Source organism: Phalacrocorax carbo, chromosome 10, assembly GCF_963921805.1.
Source record: "Phalacrocorax carbo chromosome 10, bPhaCar2.1, whole genome shotgun sequence".
Taxonomy (NCBI): Eukaryota; Metazoa; Chordata; class Aves; order Suliformes; family Phalacrocoracidae; genus Phalacrocorax; species Phalacrocorax carbo.
This window is the reverse complement of record NC_087522.1, coordinates 16,777,095-16,800,390: the sequence shown is the minus strand read 5'-3', so window position 1 is coordinate 16,800,390 and position 23,296 is coordinate 16,777,095. Positions and strand designations below refer to the sequence as shown.

At 52.2% G+C, this 23,296-nt stretch overlaps 1 protein-coding gene across 3 annotated transcripts; it reads right to left on the bottom strand.

Annotated features, from left to right (window-relative positions):
• Positions 1-130: 130 nt before the first annotated feature.
• Positions 131-17,315, bottom strand: PGAP6 (post-GPI attachment to proteins 6). 3 transcript variants are annotated; one of them, XM_064462025.1, is made up of 13 exons: positions 17,143-17,315; positions 12,920-13,097; positions 11,148-11,355; positions 10,940-11,073; positions 10,289-10,554; positions 8,721-9,049; positions 7,883-7,976; positions 7,193-7,316; positions 6,356-6,492; positions 4,107-4,285; positions 3,449-3,595; positions 2,933-3,049; positions 131-2,418 (listed from the first exon to the last, which is right to left on the bottom strand). In XM_064462025.1, the coding sequence occupies exons 1-13, from the start codon at positions 17,237-17,239 to the stop codon at positions 2,122-2,124; spliced, it is 2,307 nt and encodes a 768-aa protein (XP_064318095.1). In that variant the 5' UTR covers positions 17,240-17,315; the 3' UTR covers positions 131-2,121. The 3 variants fall into 3 exon arrangements, with proteins under 3 accessions (XP_064318095.1, XP_064318096.1, XP_064318097.1); XM_064462026.1 differs by having other exon boundaries at positions 10,940-11,040; XM_064462027.1 differs by lacking the exon at positions 17,143-17,315 and adding an exon at positions 16,544-16,693 and having other exon boundaries at positions 12,916-13,097.
• Positions 17,316-23,296: the final 5,981 nt, after the last annotated feature.

Genomic DNA, 23,296 nt, shown 5'->3' with positions numbered 1-23,296 from the left:
ATTGGCTGGCGCCGACGGGCCGCAGGGGTGCCGACGGCGGCCGGCAGGAGCCGCGCCGCGCCCGCGTTTTGCCCGCAGCCCGCCCCCCTCTGGCACTTGCTGCTCGTATCCTGACTCCAGCCACCACGTATTTGCCCTCAAATACCATTACCTTTATTAAATTATAAAATTGTAAGCCTTAAAATTTACCGTAAGAAAATAATCACAGGTATTAACAGCAAAGAAAAAAAAAAAAACCAGCCCCACAACCTTTTTTTCCTCAGACACAAGAATTTCTCAGATTTTACGCAAAATAATTAACACCCCCCTTCCTCCAGGCACCTAACTCAACCTTGTGCCAGGGCCAACAGTCGCGGTGGAGGAGAGCAAAAGCAGAATTTCAACAATCAAACAGAAACCAGACATTCATGTTAGTGGGAGTTCTCGGCCCAAAGCCTCTCCTGCTTTGCAGCATGGAAGCCCCTGAAGGTAAAGGCCCGATGAGGAATTATTGCTTTCTCTGGTAACTAGCAACACCAGGGCCAGACCAGCTGCCTGGCACAGAGGGCACAGCTGCCCTGCAATGCCGCTGTGCAAACCAGGGGGGAGGGGGGAAGTGCCTAAAAGTGATAAGAGTTCGAGGAAGGTCCAAGGGGCCCATGTCCCCCACTCCCACCATGCTGCCGGTGTTGTGGATGGCAGCAGCAAAAGGAAACGCAGGGGACACAGGTGACAAGGGACAACGTTGCTGGGTGCAGACAAGTGTCCTTTGCTCATCCTGCATCTGCTTAAAACATCAGAGCTTGCTGAGGAAGGGGAGAGAGAGGGATAAAGTGCAGAGCTGAGCAGAAGGCTGGGCAGTTTTCAAAGCAAAGTAGTAACCCCATTTCCTATAAACTAGGAAACAAATCCTTCATTAACAGCTCCTTCCTCCCCAAAGCCACCTGAGGAGGGACTCCATGGATGGGCTCCCAGCAGCACACACCAGACTGACCACAGCTGGAATAAACCAGCAAAGAACAATGTATTTGAGCCCTTATCTATAGAATAAGGATGGGCAAAGACAACTTTCCTGGTTGCCAAGTTTCTGCCCTTGCTTTCTGATGCGTGCGTGCCCTATAGTAAGGCTGGGGTGGGACACTGCCGGTGGCCTCAGACCAGCTGCAACTCTGCAACACATCCAGCCTCTGAGGCAGAGAGGGGTGCGCAGCTCAGCCACCATCCTGGACCACCTATGCTGCCAGGCAGAGCCGTGCACATGCCAAACCCACAAAAGGGAGGAAGACGGTGAATACCTGAACATTGAGAGAGGAAGGGGACAGTGCAGCAGCCTGGCTCCTTCCAGATGAGCTAAGAGGGCTAAACTTAAACTTTGACTAAACCCTGCAGTGCCATGGGTTTCACAGCTCTGGGGGAGATGCTGCTGATGCCTCTTGCATGTCCCCACATGGGTTTTTTTTCACATCCCTGCCAAGCCTGATCCTGAATCCAGGGCCCAAGTCCTGGCCTCATTCTTGCCCCCCACCCCGAATTGGGACTAGGTGAGAGCAGCACCACCTGTTTCATGGGGAGAGAGGCTCCAGACCCCTGCAGAGGTGGCAGCCAAGGGTCCAGTGCATGCCAAGATCAGCTCCCTCCCTTCCCATCAGCACCAAGGGCTCGCAACAGCATTTGCCCCCCAGGTCAGAAGAAACCCATTCTTTTGGGTTCAAATGCTGATTGCAGGATGGCAAGGAAAATCCCTGTCCCATAGCCCTCTGCTAGGACAGGGTGTGCAGAGAAGAGCCCAGCAGCCAAAGCCCTGGCTCCAGCTCAGTGTGGGCTAAGCCCTAGCTTCATGGATGCAGCAGGAGGGGAGTAAGGGTTGGCGATTTCCCCCAGGGCCACATGGAGGTAGGGAACAGGCTATTCTTTGATCTAGAACAATGAAGAACCTGCCCCACCCAAGCAGAAAAGCAGAGGTGGCCTCAAACTTGCCTTCGCAAGACAAGCCCACCGTCTTCATATTTAAATCTGGTCCATACTGCGCTCTCCCAGCCAGTGAATGAGCACATAAGAGGATTGCTGATGTGTGTGAGGGGCAGCCCAGGCAGAGTGCAACCTCACCAGCCCTCCTTCTCTGCCTCCAGGAATTCAGCAGTTTCAGGTCACAGCATAGAGCTCCTCACGGTCATTCTGGCAGATCTGATAGCGACAAGTGAGCTTTTGTGACCAGGCCCAGGGCTTCTTATGCTTGTCCCGAGGAGGAAGCAGGAAAGCAACACTGCAAGCCACCAGGACATGCCAGATGCTGTGGGTGTAATAATAGTTCTCATTGGTTTCCATGAATGCATATACCGAGATGGCAATGAAAGCCAAGGTGATCCCTGGGAGGAGGTAGAAAACCCAGCGCTTCCATGAGGAGGGGTAGCAGTGTCTGCGCTTCACTCCATGGTAAACCTGGAGGTACGAGAGCACAGAAGGGTTAAGCAGCTAAGCAGAAGATTAGACAGTGGGAAATAGGCAGCGCTGCCTGACCCAGGAGCATCTGCCAACCTCACAACAAGAAGGTGTGCTTGCTACACCTAAGAAATTCCGCCTCCCCCTTTCTTGGGCCCATCTCTTGTGTGCAAGAGTCCCTATCCAGCTGTGGCACCAAAGCCCAGCACAGATACCATAACTCCTGCCCAGGGCACAGGCAACAGCTGACTGTTCTGGGACGACACTCCAGTCACAGGTGTGTGCTGAACTACAGCTGCAGCAGCTGGACTGTGCTGAGACCCACAACCAGGGGATTTCTCAGCTACTGCAGGGATGGAAGGCAAATCCCTTGCCCTGCCCTTCCTCCACCTGGGCACTTCAAGGAGATCAAGCCCTCCTTGTGGATGGGCTGGAGCCTGGGGTCTGCTCTGCCACCATCATTCTCCAGAGGGGAGCTAAGGGCAGCAGGTCCTGTCTGGCTGCCCGTACTTACCCATGCTGCAATCATGATGATGAGGGCAAAGAGGCAGGGACCCATCATGTTCCATACCCCTCTGCGGTCCAGCTGCAGGGACATGGCAATTAACAGGGTCCCCAAGACAAAAAGGACCTGGGAATGAGACACCACCACTATCATTAGCAGCTCATCTGCTGCCAGAACACAGCCAGCCATGCAAGAGGCAGGGAGAAACTCCTGGCCACCCAGCCCTGCATGCATGCATGACTCAGGAGCATCACCTCCAACAGAAGCCAGAGGACCCACAAACCTTTCCCACAAATCTCAATCCCTTCAGGCCCAGTCCCTACAAGCACACAGGCTCACAATCTGAACTCCTGGGACAAAACAACCCACTGGTTTTAAAATCGGGGTGGCACTGGGTGACAAACAGGCTTTGTCACCAGGCTGGGCTGTGTCATTAAAATACAGCCCTGAGAGGGCTCAGCATGGCCACCCGCAGCTTGGCTAGCTCAGATCTGGCCCTGCTGCATGGGGTTACCTGACACTCACATATTTCAGGATCTTCTTCACCCGGGACATGCACAGGATCGTCACCCAGATGGACACCACAGAGCCCAAAAAGTCACAGTACTGTAGTGTGTCATAGTCCATGATGCACATCACTGCAACGCCTGGCTGGTCACATGCGTGGTAGAACTAGAGCCGGGGACAAAAGCAAAGGCTAGCATGAATCCAGCAGCAGCACATTGCTTTCTGGAAAGGAGAGGCAGAAGAAGGCTCAGCCCATGGTAGCCATGATCCCTCCTGGCAATGCCTCCAGGAAGCTCCACCAAACCACCACGGCATTACAGAAAGCAGATGAGAGCAGCCATCAACCTGCGCCCTCCCAGCAGCGGCAGAGAGCTCCTAGGACAGCACCCTTCAAGTGTGCAACATTCCAACCCCATCTCAGTTCTCTGGTGTCCCACCCTCAAACATGAGCACCCACAGTGCAGGCGGAAGAGCCCAATGAAAATAGCACTCCTGCCAAGCTCTGAAGGGGCAGGACATCTCCATGCAGCTGCTTGTCCAATGATTCTAGAAGTCCTTGTGGAGCTCCAGGATGGACTGCTCCACCAAGGACTTCACTCTGATGCATCAGTCCGATGCTGCAGTCCGATGCAGCTTGGGGAAGCTGGCAGGGGACCCGACAAAAGGCAATCCCTACCGTGGAGAAGAACATGGTGTAGGTGTAGACAGAGGCCTCCACCAGGTAGTAGCGATAAACAGCAACCGCTATAGCCGGCAGGAACATGAGGTTGCTCAGGGTGAGCAGAAGGGTGGCCAGGTTCTGCGTACTGACAGACTGGGCCTTGGTATCATCCGTGCAGCTCCACCCGCCCCAACCTGCAGAGCAGAGAGGCTTGTGTGGATCTCACATGCCCTGCCTTGTCCTCCCATAGCACCCAGCAGGAGCCTGGGATTCCTCAGAAGAAGCAACTGCACGCCCAAGGCTACCTCCTGGCCTCCTCTCCCTTGCTCCATCAGCCACTCGCACTCCTGTTCTCAGGATGGTCTTGTTACTCATTGCATGCACTACTGTGGGAAGTCTTGGGGAACCCCAGTAGAGCCCTGTGTCTGCTCTGAGTACATCCCCCAGGTTGTTCCCACATAGCAGGGGCCACTCTACATACAGTATGGGTGTGCCCAGGCTGGTACTTTTCATCCCTATAGTAACTCAACACACATGCTACTTGTGGGTGATACATTAAGTGTTTGAGGCCAGATGCTTCAGATGATGGTTTAAGCTGGGTGCATCCCTACACATCCCAGGAACCAAGGCGGAGAATAATCCACAACATCAAGGAAGCCATTGGGCTCCTGTCCTACATCCTGTCACAACAGGGCAGACTGTAAAGCCAGCTCAGGTTGCTCTGGACCAACTCTGGACCAACTGAGTTTTGAAGATCTCCAAGGTTGGAGACCTGGATACTGTGCAAAGCTGAACAACTTCGATGGAGGAGAGTTTGTCTTCTTTGATTTAGCTAGAAGTTTCCTTGCTGCAGCCTGTGTCTGTATCTTCTTGCCCTTCCCCTATGCTCCCCCAGAACAGCCTGGCTCCAGGGTCCCTGTAACCCCTGTGGGCAGTGAAAGGTGTGATTCAATCCCCCTCTAACTCCTCTTCTCCAGGGTGACCAAACCCACTGCCTCAGTCCAGGGTGACACTGACGTTTGCGCAGGGCAGGTGGGAGTGGAAACTTCCTAGAGTACAGTGCACACTCTAGGCTTGATGGGGGGGGTCAATTCTCAGCCTGCTGATGGGATACCAAGGACTGAGCTGAGAGAGTCTCCTACAAAACAAACAAAAAAAAAACCACCTGCCTTTTTTTCCTTTATTTTAATTCAGGATTAGGATGCCCATGCCCTTCTTTGGGGAAAGGAGGGCAGCCTGGGTACATCCAGGCATTCCACAGTCAACAAGCAGAGTTAAAAGTAGCATCCATTCTATAACAGTGCCACTAGAAACCAAGCCAACAGCTCTGCATCTTCTGTTGGCTCCCTGCCAGGCAGGGCTCAGGGAGGCTGCTCTCTCCAGTTTATTTCTGGGTCACGAATATGCAGATGGGGCACTTTGCTCCAAGTGATTCAGCAGAAAGCTGTCCTCAGCCTGATTCCCCAATTCCCCTGGGGTGCTATATGCTTCCCAGAACCTGGCACCCCTCAGGGAAATTAGGATGCTGTTCTCCCTCTCATTCCTCATCCAGCATCAGCACTGCAGCAGACAGCAGGGACATCCTGGCTCAGACCCAAAGCAGTGAACCACATTTTGCCTTGTCCTTCTGCTGAGAACAGGTACATGTACCCACCCAAGCACAGCAGAGCTATCATCTTCCCTACACCACTGACTCCCGCCCAATTTTCTCACCCCATTAAGATAATTCACAGCTGACACAGATGTTCCTCCTCCAGGCACACCTCTGAGTCTAAGGGCTGGCCTGAGTGCTGGCTCGTGAAGGGAGACAGGGCACCATGGCGAAGCACAGACAGGGACTGCAGCCTGGCCTCATCGCATCCCTTATCAGGGCCCTATGTAACAAACTGCCCTGAAAGACACAGGCTCTGACTGCCCTGCTGGCGTTCTGATCTCTTTGGTGATGCTCAGAAGCACCTCTCCAAGCCCTGGGAGTCTCCAAGCTGTAGGTGAAATGACCATTGAGCAGAAAGCTATCCTCAGCCCGATTCCTTATTTCCCCTGGGGTGCTCTGTGCTTCCTAGACCACAGCACTCCTCAGGGAAATCAGGATGCTCCCAAAGAGGCCACCATGGGTGCCAAGGGCTCCCTGGGGAGGCACTGAGACCTCAGGCTGTTCCTGGCAGCCATGGCAGACCCCACACTCCCTGACCCAAACAGCAGCACTGAAAAACATGGGCTCCCCTTGGGAAGGATGGCAACACTTCCTAGGAAAATGCACTCACCAGCTTTGCAGCTGCAGCCAGCGTAGAGGTAGCCGTGTCTTCGCAGGAGGCTGCACTGTCCATATGGCCCGCAGTCATTGAAGCAGGGGGTGAGGTATGCGAAGACAGTCACTTTGGCTTCTGTGGCCTTACATTCACTGCAAGGAGAGCAGGTTGTGTTGGTACCCTGGTCCTCCGGGGCAGCCTTCTGCCCAGGGAGTACTCTGTGCTGAAGGGTCAGGCCACACTCGTGCATGCAAGCTCCCAGCTATTTCAGGATCTGCTCCATCCCTTCCATGAGCTAGGAGCAGAGCCAGCTCCCTCTCCACTCAGACTGCCAAACTGATGCGCAGGCAGGGGTCAGCTCTCCCCAGGCCCCCACAGCAGATGCCAGTACCCAGGCCCAGCATCACCAGCACTGTTTTACAGCAAGCAGTCAGCCCCTTATGCAAGCGACGAGCAAAGAGGCAAACCACAGGGCTATGGACACAACTGTCTGCATTTCAGAGACCCCTCGAAGGAGTAACATCAGCATTTTCATTTACCAGTTTATCACCTCAAAATCCTCCTGGGGAAGGGGAATCTGATCTGGGCAGGCTTTGCCACCCACAGTCTGCATGAGACCTGCCAGCTTGGCACCAGACAGGCTGCTTGGGTGCTCACAAGAGAACAAGTCAACACTGCCACCCGCCTCCTTCCCCCTCTGCAGCCATAGCTTCACCCCTACCAGGTGAGACAAGCCTATGGCAGGGCAGCGAGGACAAGGGTTTGGTTTTGCTCATACTAGTCAAGGGCAGCAGGACACAGAGGCAGGGTGCTCTGAATCAGCCCCAAGGTGGGGTGACACACCAGACTCACCCATGGCCCTTTGGGCAGATGAGCTGCAGGGAGAGGAACCAGTCATCCGTCTGTGGGTACAGGACAATCAGCATTGCTTCTGCAGAGGATGTGCTCAAGCTCAGAGGGTAGCCCTGGAAAAAAGCTTAAAGAAAAGTGGGTGCTGTGATGGGCCAGGACTAAGGGAGAACAGCCCATGGCAATCCCAGGCTGAGACCAGTTGCACAGGAATCAGATACTCCTGCGGCTCTTTGCTCCCGTCCTCAGGAGGCACCAGGGGGGACAGAGAGGACTCTTGCTCCTGAGACCTTTGTTTTTCCTTTCATCTCAGCTCTTGGTACCTGCCTAGACAGTACAGGGCACCTGGAACAACCTGTTTGCTTGGCTAGTCCTCCAGTGCAAAGCTCAGCTTCTCTACACACCAGCAATGCCTTGACCATCCCCAAACCTCCTGCCAACAAGGCTGGAGGAGCCCCAGCTGATAAGCAGATCTTTCTTTGGTGGAGGCTAACTCCCAGTGCCAGACTAGCATCTGCACCCCAGCACCCCTGGGCATATGCCAGCACAAAGATCTCAGGAGGACTTGTGCCAAGATCAGCTTCCCTGGGACACCCCACAAAGTCCTGTGTCAGTTAACAACTCATGAGGTCTAAAAGCAAAGACCTGAGATGGCATAGCTAAGCTGATGGTGGGTGCCAGCAGCTCTCATACCTGTGCTGCAGTTCTGTGTGGCATTGAGGGACAGCACCGGTGAAGCAGCACTCACACACGCTACCACAGTGGCATTGGCCAGGCTCACGGATGTCTGTGCAAACAGAGCAGTGTCCCACGTCAGAGCGCCCCGATGCCACCCCCCTGCACAATTCATCTCCCATGCTGCCCACGGTATACAGGAGCAGCAGGTGACAATAAATCCTGCAGATCATGGATACCCATCAATTCAGCAGCTCTTTCTCGGCAAACCCATGTTCACCTCACCCTGCACTGCCACTGTGTCACATCCTGGCTGAAAGACAAGAGAACCTCCCGGGGAACTGCACAGGGGGAACTGCCCCAAAGCTGGGACACTCACACATCACTTTAGCATGAGCACTGGGTGGCAGAAGTCAGAGGCAGCACGACATCAGGGCTGAGCTCTACTCCAGCCCTCGGGAAGTTTCATAGACTTTCAGGGGGCTGATTTTGGGGTGTCACTGAAGGACCCTGGGAATCAGCAAGTTGGGCAGGAACATCCTTGGGTTTCCCTGCCCAGTCTCCTCTCCTGGTGGCAAGATGCCAGGCTCCTGTGGAGAAGATGGCATTGCAGCTGCTTTCCATTTCATCTCCTCTGCGTCACTGCCACCACATGCCAGCAAGCTGTTGGCATTTGAATTGGAGCTGGCAGGTGGGACATGCTAGAAGCAGCTAAAACAGGCTCAGAGTGTTTTGTGACAACAAGAGAAACAGTCCCACTGGTACTAACAACCCCTGGAGTTTGCTGGCAAACCAGCCCAGGAGCAGGGACAAAGACCTGCAAAGGGGATACAATCCCATCAATCAGACTCCGCACCTTGTTAAGCAGGAGACTGACCACGAGGGAACCCCCACTGTCCATGCCAGTGTTCAGGTTGAGGAGGAGGAGGGTCGGGGAGAGGGAGTTCACGGGCACGCTGGGACTATTCAAGAGCCTGTAGCGCACAGACACCACATCCAGGTCCTCACGAACAACGGGCTGGTTCTGCAGACAGAAGCTCCTCTGGTCGGATGCATTGCGTGAAACCTCTCCGGTAGACAGAGCAGAGCTCCCTGCTGCTCCTGTGCTACCTGGTCTGGGACCAGTTTGGCTGTGGTTTAGGCTGCTGAAGTTAAGGAAGGAACTGGTACTTCCTGGTCTGCAAGCTGTAAAGCAAAAAAGGAGAGGAATCAGCACAGCCAGGACTAGCACCTCATCCAGGCAGGGCCCCAGCAGCTGCAGACCTTCAAGTGATAGCACTTGGGGGTATTTCTGTTGGTTCATGAACTACAGTTTTGGCTGCAGCCCCTGAAAGGCACCATCTTTGCAGGGGGAACTCTAGCATCAGCATCCACAAGTTGGGACACTGATGGAAGCCAGACAGTGGTACAGTGGGTGGAAGTACCCTGGAGCCACAGGGCAGGGGAGGGGGAGCAGAAGAAGGGATAACGCACAGCATCATAACACATCAACATACCCAGGGAGTATGCACTAGCCAGTGGCAGAGCACAGCACTTAGCTGTCCCATAACACAGGATGCATAGGAGTCTCTACCCATTCCCCAGATGCGAGCAGACAATGCTGAGCAGAAGAGAGAAGCTAACCCAATGTAGTTACAGGCACAAGCCATCACGTCATGGCAGATGGAGCTGAATGTGACACTTGGAGTCCCACTGCTAGAGCCTGTCTGTTGCTCCCAGAGGCTCAAGTGCTCCCCTCTAATACCTTGGCTGCCAGTGCCAGGCCCTCCAGCACATGGGACGAGGCTCTGCTTTGAGGAGGGGATGGCAGAACCCCCAGCAGAAGAAAACTTTTAAAATGTACCTAGTTGGTGAGCTTCCAAGAATCAAACAGGGATTATGGTCATGTAATAAGAGGATGCAAAGGTACCTATCACAGCCACAAGGACCTTGTGACCTTCTGAGTCACAAGGTGTCACCTAAAATGGGTTGCAGTGAGGGGATGTCACCAAGACATTACCCCAGATAAATCTCTGTGAGATGGTTTCCTGTCTGTAGCCTGCTTATGGCCAGCTGATAGTCAACATATCATTACAGTCTGGTGCATCTACCCAAAACTATTCTCCCCACCAGATTTTAAGCCAGCCACTGCTTCCAAACAGCCTTTGGAAAATATCATTGCTTCAGAGACCCTGAACTTTTCAGGTATTTCCAAAACAGGTAGTTCCAGGGAGTGTATCCCTCTTGGGTGAACACTGGAGCCTTCACTTTTGACTCCAAAGTAACAACTAGGTCTCAGTCCCCAGGGTTATGCCCAGGCAACCAGCGTGCTGGGGAATGCAGGCCACTACAGCCAGCCACCCAAAGGCTGAAGAGAGACACAGCAGACAAAGTCCTCTCTGGTCCTTCCCATAGTGGAAGACCATAAAGAAAGTGGAAGCCCACCTGTGAAAGAAGCCAGCATCTCTACTGACACACTGGCATTGGCAGCGCCGAGACTCTCCACCGTGATCTGCAGCCACTTCTCCCAGGGGGGTGAGTCCAGGGCCAGGCTGCAGTTTATGTTCCCTGTGCAGGTGACAATCCTCTGGAAGGACTGGGGCAGCGTGATGGAGCCCAGCACCACTCGCATGGTACATGCTTTCTGCTCGCTTGTTACGCAGCTCCGCAGCTCAAACTTCATCCCTGCAGCATGGCTGGGAATGAAGACCCTGCAGAAGGAGGGACCAGCAGTTTGCAGAGCTTGTACACTCTCTCAACACAAGTCAGCCATGACCCACCATGGTCCCTGGGGCTTTGCGGCAAGAACTAGATTGCCCTGGTTGGTGTTGTGGAAATCCTTCCCAAGGGAAACACCCTGAAGAACTAAAATTCCCACAGCTGAACTTCTAAGACCACCTGGAAAGAGTTGGATAAGGGCACTTGTGTGCTCCCTGTGCAAACCCTACCAGTGCTGCAGGGAGCTCAGCGAACAGGCTCAGAGACACCCTGGCTTCAGCCCCATGTGGGAACAACAGTGGCTTCCCCTAAGCTGCACCCATGGGAAATCCCACCCTGCAATGGCCCCAAGTCTTTCCATCCACTGCTTTCACTCACTTGACATGCAGCGGCTTAGCAGGTGAGACGATGGTTTGTGGCATGGCAACACCGGGCTCCAGAACAGGCATGTCAGTGAGTCTGAGCACAAACATATCTGCCTGGAACATATAGGGGCATGGAGTGGAGAAACCCTGCAGGTGGGGAGAGCAGACGGGTCAGCTGTTGCAAGACACACTGGGCAGAGTACAATGGCCGAGACCCTCACCTTCACTTCAATCCTGCCAGCAGCCTCAGGGAGATGGGCAGCAATGAACCAGTCTCCGGCAGCAGGGGTGGTGATGTTCACAAAGGTGGTGTTTTGCACAGCGCTGCTCAGAGTGATGCTTATGTTGTAGGAAGGACGGACGGTTGCATTTGCAGGAAAACGAGTGCCCAGTGGATTAATTACAGGAGGGGCTCCATAGCGAAAGTGCCTGTGAGAGAAACCAGAATGTGAATAAATTGAGGGATGTAAAGATACTGGCAAGATAAACTGGGATACAAACTTGTAGTGGACACCCAGCTTGGCCTGAGACGAGAGAGGGAGCACACTGGAAAAAACGCACATTTTCAAGCAGACCACAGAGCCATGATTTTCAACTGGTGAGGACTGGCTACTACTAGCTTCTCTGGAATTTATTTAGAGATTGGTTCAACTTGGCTGCTTATTAAGATAAGGATTTACATGGTTCCATCAAGCCTGAAAGCAAATTTCCACAACACTTACTAAGGTTAAGCCCCAGCCCCAAGACTACTCCTTTTTTATAACAATCAGCGAATTCCCCATATAGGTTAAATTGTCAAAGAGCTTTAATTTTCTAGCTAAGATCTGCATCTTCCCTATTCCCTCTTCTAGGAAGGGCAGGCAGCCAGACTATAAAGATGCCCACCAAGGAAGGTCCATGTGACAGACTTCAGTACACTAGCACTACTGCTTTCCAGATAAGCAGCCCAATGTTCAAAGCAGTAGAAAAGCAGGCAGCTAAGTTATATGTGAGATTTGGGCAGCCAATCTGGCATTTAAATTGCTTGCTTTTGGATTGCACTACAAGAGAACAGCAGATGCAACAGGTCCAGCGAGAAAACGTGACAGGTGATGTGTTATTAACCTGTTTGAGCTCATTTCTTAGGGTATCGCTTAGCTGCTGCCTTGTCCCTCACATCCCCAAACTATTAAAAACCTTTCTGGGAATGATTATCTGTTCCAGGCTGCTCTGGGGCAACCAAGAGCACTGGTCTGTGCCCAGAATAGACCAGGGAAGTGCAAACTGAGCAGCAGATTTCAGTCACTGCCGAGACTTCCATGGAGTTGGTACCAGAGACCCATGTATCTCTAAGGGCACAACCTGCCCAGGAAACTTGGGACTCTCCCAAGATACAGCTCAAAGTCTTGCCCCACCTGTGAGTTTTTGACCTCAAATCCCGCAACAACTCAAGTACTGCTTTAAGCTACATTTCTTTCACTGACATTGAGTTTGCAATCTACTCATGCTCTTGGGTCTGCAGGACTCAGCATTCCTTTCCTATCTCTGCTCCACACACAGCCTGGATCCCTCACAAAAGGCGTCCCCAATCTATTCAGTTCCTCAGATCTGGGGAATTTCTCTGTCTCCAGTTGTTTTGGGTCCTCTCAAGCCCCCTGTAGTCCTGCCACATCCTTTGGTGCCATGCACAGGATCCTGCCAGGCACAGAAAGGTCCAGGAACACCTTTGCTCACAAGCAGCAACACCAGCCTCACTGTGAAGCTCCCTCCAGTGTTTCTAAGGCATCTCTTAGACACCATGACTGATAGACAGCCGCAGATCCACTGGTAACATGAACATGAAATGCTCCTACAGGTTTAAACACAGATTTAGTACATTAAGAAACTACGGCTGATGCAACTGGAGAACGGAGGCCTAGCCTCCTACAAACAACCAACCACAGCCAGGAGCAACAAGGGCAAGCGAAGGACAGGAAGCCCATGTGAGCAAGCACTGGCACAGGGACATACATACACAGTGATCTCCATGTTAGTGCACTCAGGTCCTTTCCCCCGGGACGCCTGCAGGAGCCAGCGAAGCAGCACAGTGTCTTCTGGCACACGGAAGTGGAAGAGCTTAGCATTTCCATACCAGCTGTAGAAGGACAGCTTCTGTGCGCTCTGAGAGAAGTACTCGGAGACATACAGGGAGTCTGAAAGTGAGAGAGCACAGTATTTGCTGAGGTGGCTGCTGGGGGCAGGCTGCAGGGCTACACCTGCCCACAGAAGCACACAGGAGTTGTAAGGCTGCTGGAGCGGAGCCCTCTGTGTCCCTGATTTCTCCTCCCAGTCCCACTAGATACGTGGTGATCCATGTTGTTCCTCCAGCCAGAATCACCCACACCTCTGTTACAAAACCATCACCTGGAGCCAGAAAGCACTAAAAGATGCCTTAACTATGCTCTGCGAGATGTGCTCTGAAGACAACAGATCACCAGAGACACTGAGGAAGAGGAGGAAAAGGTCAGAAGGAAAAGTTGATGGCACAAGAAAAGGCAATGAATGGAGTAGGCAACAGCAAACCCTGGGGCAAACAGTACAGAACAGATGGGTGCAGGTAGTGCAGGGGTGCTCCGGGCCTCGGCAGCAGTTTATGGTGCCAAAAGACAAGAGCTGTGCCCTTGTCTGACTCTGCTGAGTGCACTGGCTGATGTTATCGGTCTCACCCAGCTCAGGACACGTACTGCACAACACAATGCCTTCCTGTGATACGCAATGTGATGAAAACTCTTGTGCTGCAAACCTAACTCTGCTTTCAGACGTACCTTCCAAAGTCTAAAGATTTTCCTACCTGGAAGAAAGGCTGCTGGGATAGTGGGAACAGCCCCAAGGTAGGCTGAAAGTTCATGCAAGAGGACAACAGCTTCTCAATCAAAGCGCCATTAGGACTAACTAGATCCTCCATCCATCCCTCTGCCCAGCTACGCCTACAGATCACCCCCAGCCTGTGAATAATTTAACCTGCAAAACTATACATTAGTGTTATTGTCAACAAGAAACCAGGCAAACTGCAATTCAGGGATGGAAAAGAAACATCACACCAGGGTTGAGAAGGGGACAAAACTGCACAGACAGTGGAGCCCAGGCCATGCTGCCCACCCAAAAACAAGGTTCATAACACTCATTAAGGGGGTAGAAGAAGATGTGTTCACAGTTCTGCCAAGTCCTCCCAGATGCTCCTTTTCTAGTCTGGAATTCCTAGAGTGGGGAGAAACTACGGCACCTTTCAGACACACATTCCTCATTTCTATGAAGAGAATAAAGGAGCAAGCACAGTTTAACTTGCCTTCTTCCAATGCTGCACAGGGTCATGCTGGAAACACAGAGGACCCAACTGAGTTTAAGAAAGATGCTAAAGACAGAGGAAAACAGTCCTCAGGCAGGACCAGAGCCTTGGGATATACTTCATGCCAAGAGGAACTTAATCCAACCAGGAACTGCGATTCATACCCCAAAGCAGGACACATGCCGGCCAGCACCCACGGCGCTGCAAAGAGACAGGAACGGTAATCATGGTTTAATTCCCTGGCAAATTGCCAAGACAAAGCCTCCAGGCACCCTGCAAATCAAACAGGGAAAGGAGGAAACAGGAAAACAAGAAATACCAGCCATTCAAGCCAAACAGAGGATTTGCTCATGGAGGAAGAGTGTGGCTGCCTTGCCATAGTGGCCCCATGCCCACAAGGTCCAGCCAAGGGAGCAGCGTTTGCAGCACCTTAATGCACAGAGACAGGTGTGCTCATGGGAAAGGGTGAGCCCCGGGCAGGACAGTGTTCAGAAGTCCGCAGCACATGGGCAGAGCTGTCCAGATGCAGTCCCTGTGCCAGGGTTACACTCCTCTCCAGGCCACTGAGGAGCAGAGACCACAAAAGGGGCTTTTCAAGCAAATGCTCCCTGCTGTAACACTAGCGCAGTATGTGGGCTATTACAGACAAGAGCTGGCTGCAATCCCCTACAAGCTCAGCCGTATTTCATGCACAGGAGCTACAGAAGGGAACAGTCTTTAATCAGCAGCATCTATACCCCCAGCTGCCCTCTGCATGCACATGGCATGCTCGTTTCTGGAAGTCCATGGAGATGTTTTGGCACAGGATGAGGGCAGACAGGGGCACGAAGCATGATTAGGGCTGGGAGAGCCCCAGCCCTGCTCAACACAACAGGTCCCATCAGACAACTTGCATGGGGCTAGCCCTCCTGCCTTGATGTAAGCTGCTCCAACCCCATGGCTGCCAGGCTCTGCACAGCCAACAGTCACGGTCATCTCCCATCCAGCATGTTCTCACAAAGCTGAAGCATGATTGGTGTGGTTTTTGGGGAGGAGAGGGTAGGCAGGCTGCAAAATTAAAAACTCAAGCATCAGTGGTGCTATTTATTAAGGCCCAGTCAATTATACGGTGCAAGCTCAAGTGCAGTAACAGGCTGAGGGCAGGCAGGCAGACCTGCCCTGCCCACGCGCTGCCTGCGACCAGGCTAGCAGCAGCTCTGGCTGTACCAACAAAACGCCGGTATAGATAAAGTCCACTCACAAACAGCTTCTCGTGGCTTTGTTGTGCTGAGCACCCAAGAGCTGTACCCAGGGAGCAGGTAAGCTAACTCCCAAAGCACTCTCCGCCTGGGCTGAAAGGAAATACCACAGGCAGATAAACTGAGTATCAGCAGGGAGAAGCCAGAAAGACAGGTCACCACAGGCGAGGCATATGCTCTGGCAGCATATTTGCATCCAGAGAGCATACTCTAGTATTTGCTGTGCTCTATATGTGTGTGTCCCCAACTATTCAGTACACTGCACCAGCATGGCAACACCTGGAAAGTCCCACTCGATTGTCCCATGATGTAAAACAAGCCTTTAAACTAAGCAAGAGCGATGTCAAATGGATGTTGTTTCCATCCTCTCCAGGTTTCAAACATATTATGCAAAAACCAGAAGTGTTTTTAAGACAAGAAACAAAGGGCAGTAGAATCACAGATGCAGAGAGGAGACACGTTATCTGAATTTCAGAATAAAGAGCCACCTGTGATAGCTTGGGTTTGTTTGTCCAAAGATGATCTCATGGTAGTTTTAGGGAATGATACATTCACTGCTGGTTTCAGGGCTTCCCATCAAAAAGATGAAGCCCACATTTCAAAGCAGATGCAATATAAAGCTATACAGATGGCAGTAAGTCTGACTCTGGACAAGACACAGCTATAGGGCAAGGTGTTTGGCCATTTATAGTGTACCAGAAACCTTATTCCTTTAGCCTGGGTCAAAAATCAATCTCTAAATGTTCCAGAAAGAGGTCCCTTGCTCCTCTGGAGAGGTGCTGATCCTCACTGGCTCCCAGACCTAACCCTACAGAGGCATTCCTCCAGCCGGCAGGATGGCGCCAAGACAAACCAACCACCACACCTCAAGTACAGGGTAACTTTCCAGAGCTGGGAGCCCAGCTAGCAGGATGCCAGAGGAGGGGGGGGGGGAGCCTGGGGCAAAAGGCCATCTCACCCAACTGCTCCCCGGAGCAGCCTCCGCATTTTGCAGGCTATGAGGAAGTGATAGCAGATAGCCGCCACTGGCACAAGCCTACCTCCGTGACAGGGTGAAGTAGGCAAACAACCTCACCTCTCCAAAACTTTCCACCACTGCACCCACTGACTGACCCTCTGGGGGGAGCGGCATGGTCCCCAAGGACCCCAGACCCCCAGCACCACCACGAAGAGCTGCCTACCGCTCTGCCGAAATCCTCACTCCCGCCCAGCTGCCTTGATGCACTGGAAGTAAAGTAACCTGAAAACAAAGCAAAACCAAGCAAAACAACCACCACCACCGCCACGAACACAGCAGAAACCCCTCAGGGTCCGGGTCTGACCTCTTGCCGCTCTGCAGCACCCAACACCTGCGCTGCTCCACAGGCGACAGTTCACAGAATCCCCAAGCACCCAAATCACGCGGGAAATCACAAAGCTCCCCTCAAAGCCACTCCTGGCAGGAGCTGGGGGCTCAGAGCGGCTCCCGGGGCTGCGCGGCAGACAAGTCGCCGCTCACTTTAACGTAACCCGGTTGGTTTCCCACCGGTGCCTCCATCCCCCGGGACCCTCGCCGCCCCACGGATGGGCAGCGATGACCTCCAGCCCGGCTCCTCTGCCAGACGCGCACCTCCCTCCCAGCCCTGGTCCCCGAGTCCCCCCGCCCCCGCGGAGCCCCCCCCGGCCGGGACTCACCGGGGCCGGTGCGGTCGCCGCGGCGGGCGGGGAGCGCCAGGAGCTGGAGGAGGAGCAGGAGCAGCAGCCGCAGCGGCGGACCGGCTCCCCGCGCCATGGCCGCCCGCCGCTACCCCGGCATCGCCGCCCGCCGCCCGCCCCGCAGCGCCATCGCCGCCGCCTCCCCGCCGCTTCCGCCGCCCCGCCCCGCCCCGCCCCCGCCCCGGCGGAACCGCCGCCAACGGGGAGCGGCTGGGACGGGATCTGCCGGGACGGGTGCCGGGGGACGTCGGGGGAGCCCGGGGCGGGCAGGGAACAGCCGGGCCCCGGGCAGCCTTGGGACCCCCGGGATGAACCGGGGACCCGGAGCTGCCCGCACGGCTGGGGAGCCTTGGCGGGGCTCGGGGGCACGGCTGGGGCTTGTGGGGTGCCCAGATCATGAGGGAGCCTCAGCACCGACCTGGGGACCCCCCCCTATCCTGGGGACCCCTGTGATCCCGGGAAAGTCCTGGAGCCCTATCAGCACCCCGAGACCCTGGATAACCGCAGGGAGACCTGTCACCCAGAGGCAGCAGAGGGTTCTGTGGTCCTCCGGCACCCTGCTACCCTGGAGGACCCTGTAAGCCCCAGGAGAGTGACCTTGGGGCGGGGCGGGTGTTAATTCAGCCTTCAACTCCACTTTAAAGGTATCAACTCACCATCAGTCAATCCTTATGAATGACTTTCCTGCAACACTGTCTGCACTTATAGTTATTTTCCTCTTAAAGGACAAAAAATGAGATTCAAAGTCAAAGATCTGAGAGATCTTAGCATAAATCAAACTCATCTCACGTAATGCAGAATCAGATCCACAATGTGTTACAATACCTGTTTTCTCACAGTTCTGATCCCTTAGACTTGTTCCTGTTCCCCAAGAAAAGCCAGTCACAGTGTTCACTGTAACTGTTTGGGGTGGTGGACGCTGTAGGACATGTCATGTCCAGACTGACAGCTGCTCCAAACACGTGATGACACTAAAAAGTTGTCATTGGCTTAGTGACTCTGTGGGTTGCTCCTTTCCCCTTTGGCTAAGCAGCCTTGGAATCTCAGAAGAATGGGTGAGTTTGAACAAGGGAGGGTCTCCCTTTTGCTGCTGGAGTTGGAGCTGAAGCTGGAACTGAAGCTTCCTCCACTTTCACTGGCAGTGCTGCAGCTGGACACATACAGCCACCCATGGATCACCATGACCTACAGCCAGGCAGAAGATCCAGCTGCAGTGATATCTGCCTCCTCTTGTGGTGGCAACAAAAATTGCAAGGTTTAGAAAACCCCTGGTGAGTTTCTGTCTATGCCGAAATCTGAGGGTGCATGGCTATGCTAGGGCTAAAGCTTCTGTCTGGCTTAGTGATGCTCTTGACTCTGAACATAGTGTAATGGTTAGGGCTCACCACGTCTGCTTCTTGCTCTTTGGTCCATGAGTCCTCAAGCACAGCCCCTCCTCCGCAAGTCAGACGTGAGTGGAAGACCTAGTTCTAAAGAGTGTATTTCCTACAGTGTTTCAAAAGGCCTGGGGAGAAATCTGGACTATATACTGAAAATATCCCTGTTTGAAGCTATGACCTGGAAAAAATAAATAATGGTGACCTGTCCAAATTGAATCTATGAAGCTTTAACAATGCTGACCCATGAATTTTGATAAATATACTTCTACTATTAATAAAGGCACTCAGGTGCTCAACCATTGAAGGAGGTATAAAAGCTTTCTGGCTGAGCAGCAGCAATGCACATTTTGCTGTATTGCTTTCCATAAATCCATAGTTGGGTTCTTCTTGGCCACGTGCAAAGGTCTCTGGAGAGCACGGAGCTGGCAGAGTCTACTCCTGTATCTCTGGTCCTGTTACAAGAAGTTAAGAAGTGGCGCTGGATGGAAAACTGTATGTTTTAACCATCTCCATATAGATTCTCATTGAGTTCTGTCTACCCAGCAGCTCATTGCCTACTTGAAGTCACTGTGACAGGGGATCTGGAAAGGAAGAGTATAATGAAGGACTGTGTCCCAGGAATACGGACCAAAGGTCTGCTGTTAGAGTTGCACACTTTAGCTTTTGACAGAAACGTCAGATGACTGCAGCAGACTGGTGAGAGGCTATTTGATGTAGTCTGTGGAGCTTTACTATATGCAGCTTTCAGTGTTATTCACAAATGGTGAGGAGGTCAATCATTTCAGTGTAGATAAATAAGGTGACACAGATAGGAAAATATGATCTAAACCAGGTGAGGCTTAACTTAAACTGGCTATTACAGCTCAGGAAAAAGATGCTGGAGTCCTCATTGATGGCTCACCAAAATTGTGGCCTTGATGTGCAGCAAAAAGCCAGCAAAATGTGGTGATGTCATCAGGAAGGGCTTGGGCTCTCAAAACAAGAAAAAGGGCATTTTTTCGTGATGTGTAACAGATTGGTGCACCCACATCTCTGCCGTTCTGGCCTCTGAATCTAAGGACATACTGGACTTAGAGTCCTGAGCAGAGCAACTGAGATGATCAAGGGGATAGGGCAGGTGCAGCATGAGGAGGTCCTGGGAGGGCTGGGATTTTTCTCTGGAGAAGGGGGAGCAGAAAGGGCCAACTCTACAAAATCATAAATTGAATGTAGACCTGGTGCTCACCAGATTCTGCATGACTAGAATTAGAAGCCATTGATGAATTTGGTAGATTGGTTTAAAATGGATTAAAAGGACTTTATATGGGGCAGGGGGGAGAATGAACTTCTGGAACTTGCTGCCACAGGAGGCTGTGGAAACAAATAGGATCAGCAGGTTTATAAAGGGTATAGAAAATTCATGAACATCAGGTCAACAGACAGATGCTGAAGGCAACAGGCAGGAATGTACCCTCTGGAATTGCTATTACCGCTGGTGTGGATGCTGGAGGAGCACAATTAAAAATGGCTAGGCTAGTGTGCTGTCCCCAGAGGGCATCTCCTGTTGCTGAAAACAACAGTGGAAGAGAGGAACCAATGATGTGACCAGCAGAACATTTCTTATGTTCTCAGTGTCACCATCCGTAAGAAAATTCAGATGATCTCAGGTGGTTGGTGTGTGGTAGGAAGACAGGGCAACCCTCAGGAAGAAAATTTTTGCAATTCTATTCACTTTCCAACACTGTAGTGAAGACCTCACAAATCCCAGCCACAAAAAGAAGGTGGAAAACCAGTGCAAAGTAGGTGTAGAAATCTTCTGCTGTTTAGTTGATGAATGGCTCCAAAACAGAGGTGATGACGCTGAGAAGGCATCAGTGGCCAACATTGTATTACCACAGATCTGCTCCTTCTCCTCACAGATATAAAATCCAGGACCTGGATTCTGTTGTGACATCTCCAAGGATGGGGGGGATTTGTGGTATTTCATGCCTTTTCGGTTGTGGGAGCTCACAGAACAAGACCTGGGTTCCTCACAGGTCAGCTTTGAGTGGGATCAGGAAAAAGGTTGTCTAAGATGTTGCTTGCAATGTTAAACATTTTGTGATGCCAAAGGAGAGCAGACTGTTTGAAGTTCTGCAAATATTTGTTTTTATCAGTCCCATCCTCTCTGGAGGGCCTTGTACAGCTGTGCTTGATGCAGCTGCTCCACTGGGAGCAGTTTCTGCTTCTAGGACAGGAAGAAGAGAAAATATTTGAAGTCCTTCATAAAAATTATCATTTTATTGAAGGCTGACTCTACTTTCTACCTTCTTCCAGGACCACTTTTTCTTTTCCCACTAGCAAAACAGCCAGCGGATAAGGTGGGAGGATCCTAAAAAGTGCGGATTAAAGTATATTTCAATCATTCCGGTATTTTCAGACTGAAAAAATGCCCCTTTACCTCAGCAACTGATGGAAGCCATCTCCACACAGCCAGTATCTTTGAGAAGTGTTGGAGGGTGGTGGGGTCACAGAAACGAGACAATAGGGTCTTTTATCATTAGCAGGGTAAAAGGAGGTAACTAAGGAGCCATAAACCAGTCAACTTCAAATCCCAAAAAACCAGTGGGACATTTAATCAAAGAGACGAGTAATAACTATGGCCATTGCCAAGAATTAATCATTTCAGATGAGTCTGTTTTCCCTCTGTGACATATTCCAGTCCTTGGTTCAACATTATTATTCACTGTTCCTTCATCAATAACTTATTTGTTGTAATGGAGAATGCGCTTGTTAAATTCTCAGACATGCCTGGGCTGGAAGGGCTGTAAGCACCCCAAAGCACTGGGATAAAATTCAAAATTATCTAGACAAATCAGAAAGATCAATTCAGTGTGGAAAATCTGACATTTAGGGAACAGTAACTGTCCAACCACAAGGCAAACAAACCGCTTACGCAGCAGTTTTTCAGCAAAAGACCTATCGGCTGCACCAATCATTAGTTATGCTATTGGCATATTGAATGTCAATATGGGATGTATAAACAGAAGAATAGTTTGTAAAACAAATTATGTTTTCCTTCATCTCTCCAGCAAAAGGATCCCTCAACTGGTGTCCTAAGATCAGTGTCTAATAATAAACCAATTCTGTATCTTCCCACTGCTTCTCTGATAAATTTTGAATGGGAAATTCCTGGTAAACTCCCCTAGGATGCTTGACCTTCTCCAGAAGTATGTACTTCTGTGTCCCTGTCCAGGACACGCTCTCTAGGGCCATGACTTTTTATCAGATGCTAATAAGAGTAGTATCCAAGCTACCTGGCCAACGCTGTTTGCAACCTCTCAAGAGACTGGTAAAAGAGTTGTGATCAGGTAAGTCATAACCATCAAGCTTATTTCCCGATGCCATTTTAGTTCCTCTTTCAATAAAAATGAACTCTGAGAAGCCATTTGCCTTGGTGACTATCATATAACAAAATATGGTGTTGTTCTGTGGGTATCTTTGAACCATAAGCATGATGCTTTGTCCATCAAGAATAAATGTTGATGAGCAGTGAGAAAGGCCTCCAGGCAGTAGAGACATCAGACTGGGCTTCTGTCTCACCTAAGATGTTCATCTTCCTTCTTCCCCTGAAGCTGCCTACTGTGACTCTGCCTGCTGAGCACTGCCATAGCCTGGGCTGGGGAGCTTTGCCCCCAGATTCCATTTCCTCCACGTTGCCTAGTGTAATTTCAGGCTGCCACTGCTGTGGCAATGCAGAGATTACCTCCACCTCACCAGCACCAGGGCTACAGCAATACAAGTGGCAAAACCAACCTGGGCAGGCAATGCAGGAAATGTTTGGCCTGCCCTGCTCTAGACCACTGCCACTGCACTGCCTGCAGGTCCCGAGGCAGCTGGGCAGGAACTCTAGCTCATGGAGAGCCAAGCTGCAGAAAGCTGCTGCCAGCATGTCTGGCCCGTGGGGCAGGCTGTGTCCTGAGGCACATGAAGCCATGGCCACCAAGGGATGCCCAGTGAAGTGAGCCTGAGGCTCACACGTCCCTGTGCTATGGGCCAGGAGGCATGGGATGCCTGGCTGCCGGGGCACCCAGTACTGGAAATGGGCTGCTGGGGAGGGCTCCTGCTCCCCACTGAGATGGTCCCCAGTGTGCTTGGGACCTGGGGCTGGCTGGAAGCCTGCCTCTCCCTGCCCGGGGCTCCAGCTCAGCCCTGCAGGCAGGACCAAGGCTTGGCCCCCTGCACCCTCTGCCTGGCCCTGATAAAGCACCATGGCTTGAGGTCCCCATCTTGTGGTAGCAGGGACAAAAGGCTGGGATAAAACTCATCCTGCCTCTTCAGCGCTCAGCAGTTCTTTGGCCAGACAGAACCCTGGGAAAGCACTGCAGAGACAGGACACTGCCCACTGTCACATGTGTCCTGCCTAAGGACAGACGTGGTACGGGAGTGGTTGGAAGTGAAGCCTGGCAGAGGCAGTGGTGACAGCTGCCAACCCCTTCCCCTCCACGCACGTACTGTCCCCTGCGTTGCTCTTACACTTTGCCTTTTATGCACACACCATGTGCATAAGGACCTTATGAGGGCCCTCTGTTGCCAGGTTTGGAACATCCCAAGTCTGTGCTGGATTTGATGCTGGCTCTTCCCAGTGCTTTACACACTAGTACACACCACCTTGCACACCTGTGTGCCCTGACCCCCCCACCATGACCCTGCTTCTTCCGAGCTCTCCAGGAAGCAGAAGCTCTCTGTTGAGCAGAATTGTGCCCACAGCTATATCTGGGTAATGTCAGCTGGAA

What these genes read in the sequence shown, in the direction of transcription:
- PGAP6 (XM_064462025.1), bottom strand. Translation starts at nt 17,239, where the DNA reads ATGGCGCGGGGAGCCGGTCCGCCGCTGCGGCTGCTGCTCCTGCTCCTC. An exon ending in CTGGCAGGATTGAAGTGAAG is followed by an intron (nt 11,074 to 11,147) that starts GTGAGGGTCTCG and finishes CCCCACCTGCAG; the next exon opens with GGTTTCTCCACTCCATGCCC. An exon ending in ATCTGCCCAAAGGGCCATGG is followed by an intron (nt 6,493 to 7,192) that starts GTGAGTCTGGTG and finishes CTCTCCTTGCAG; the next exon opens with TGAATGTAAGGCCACAGAAG.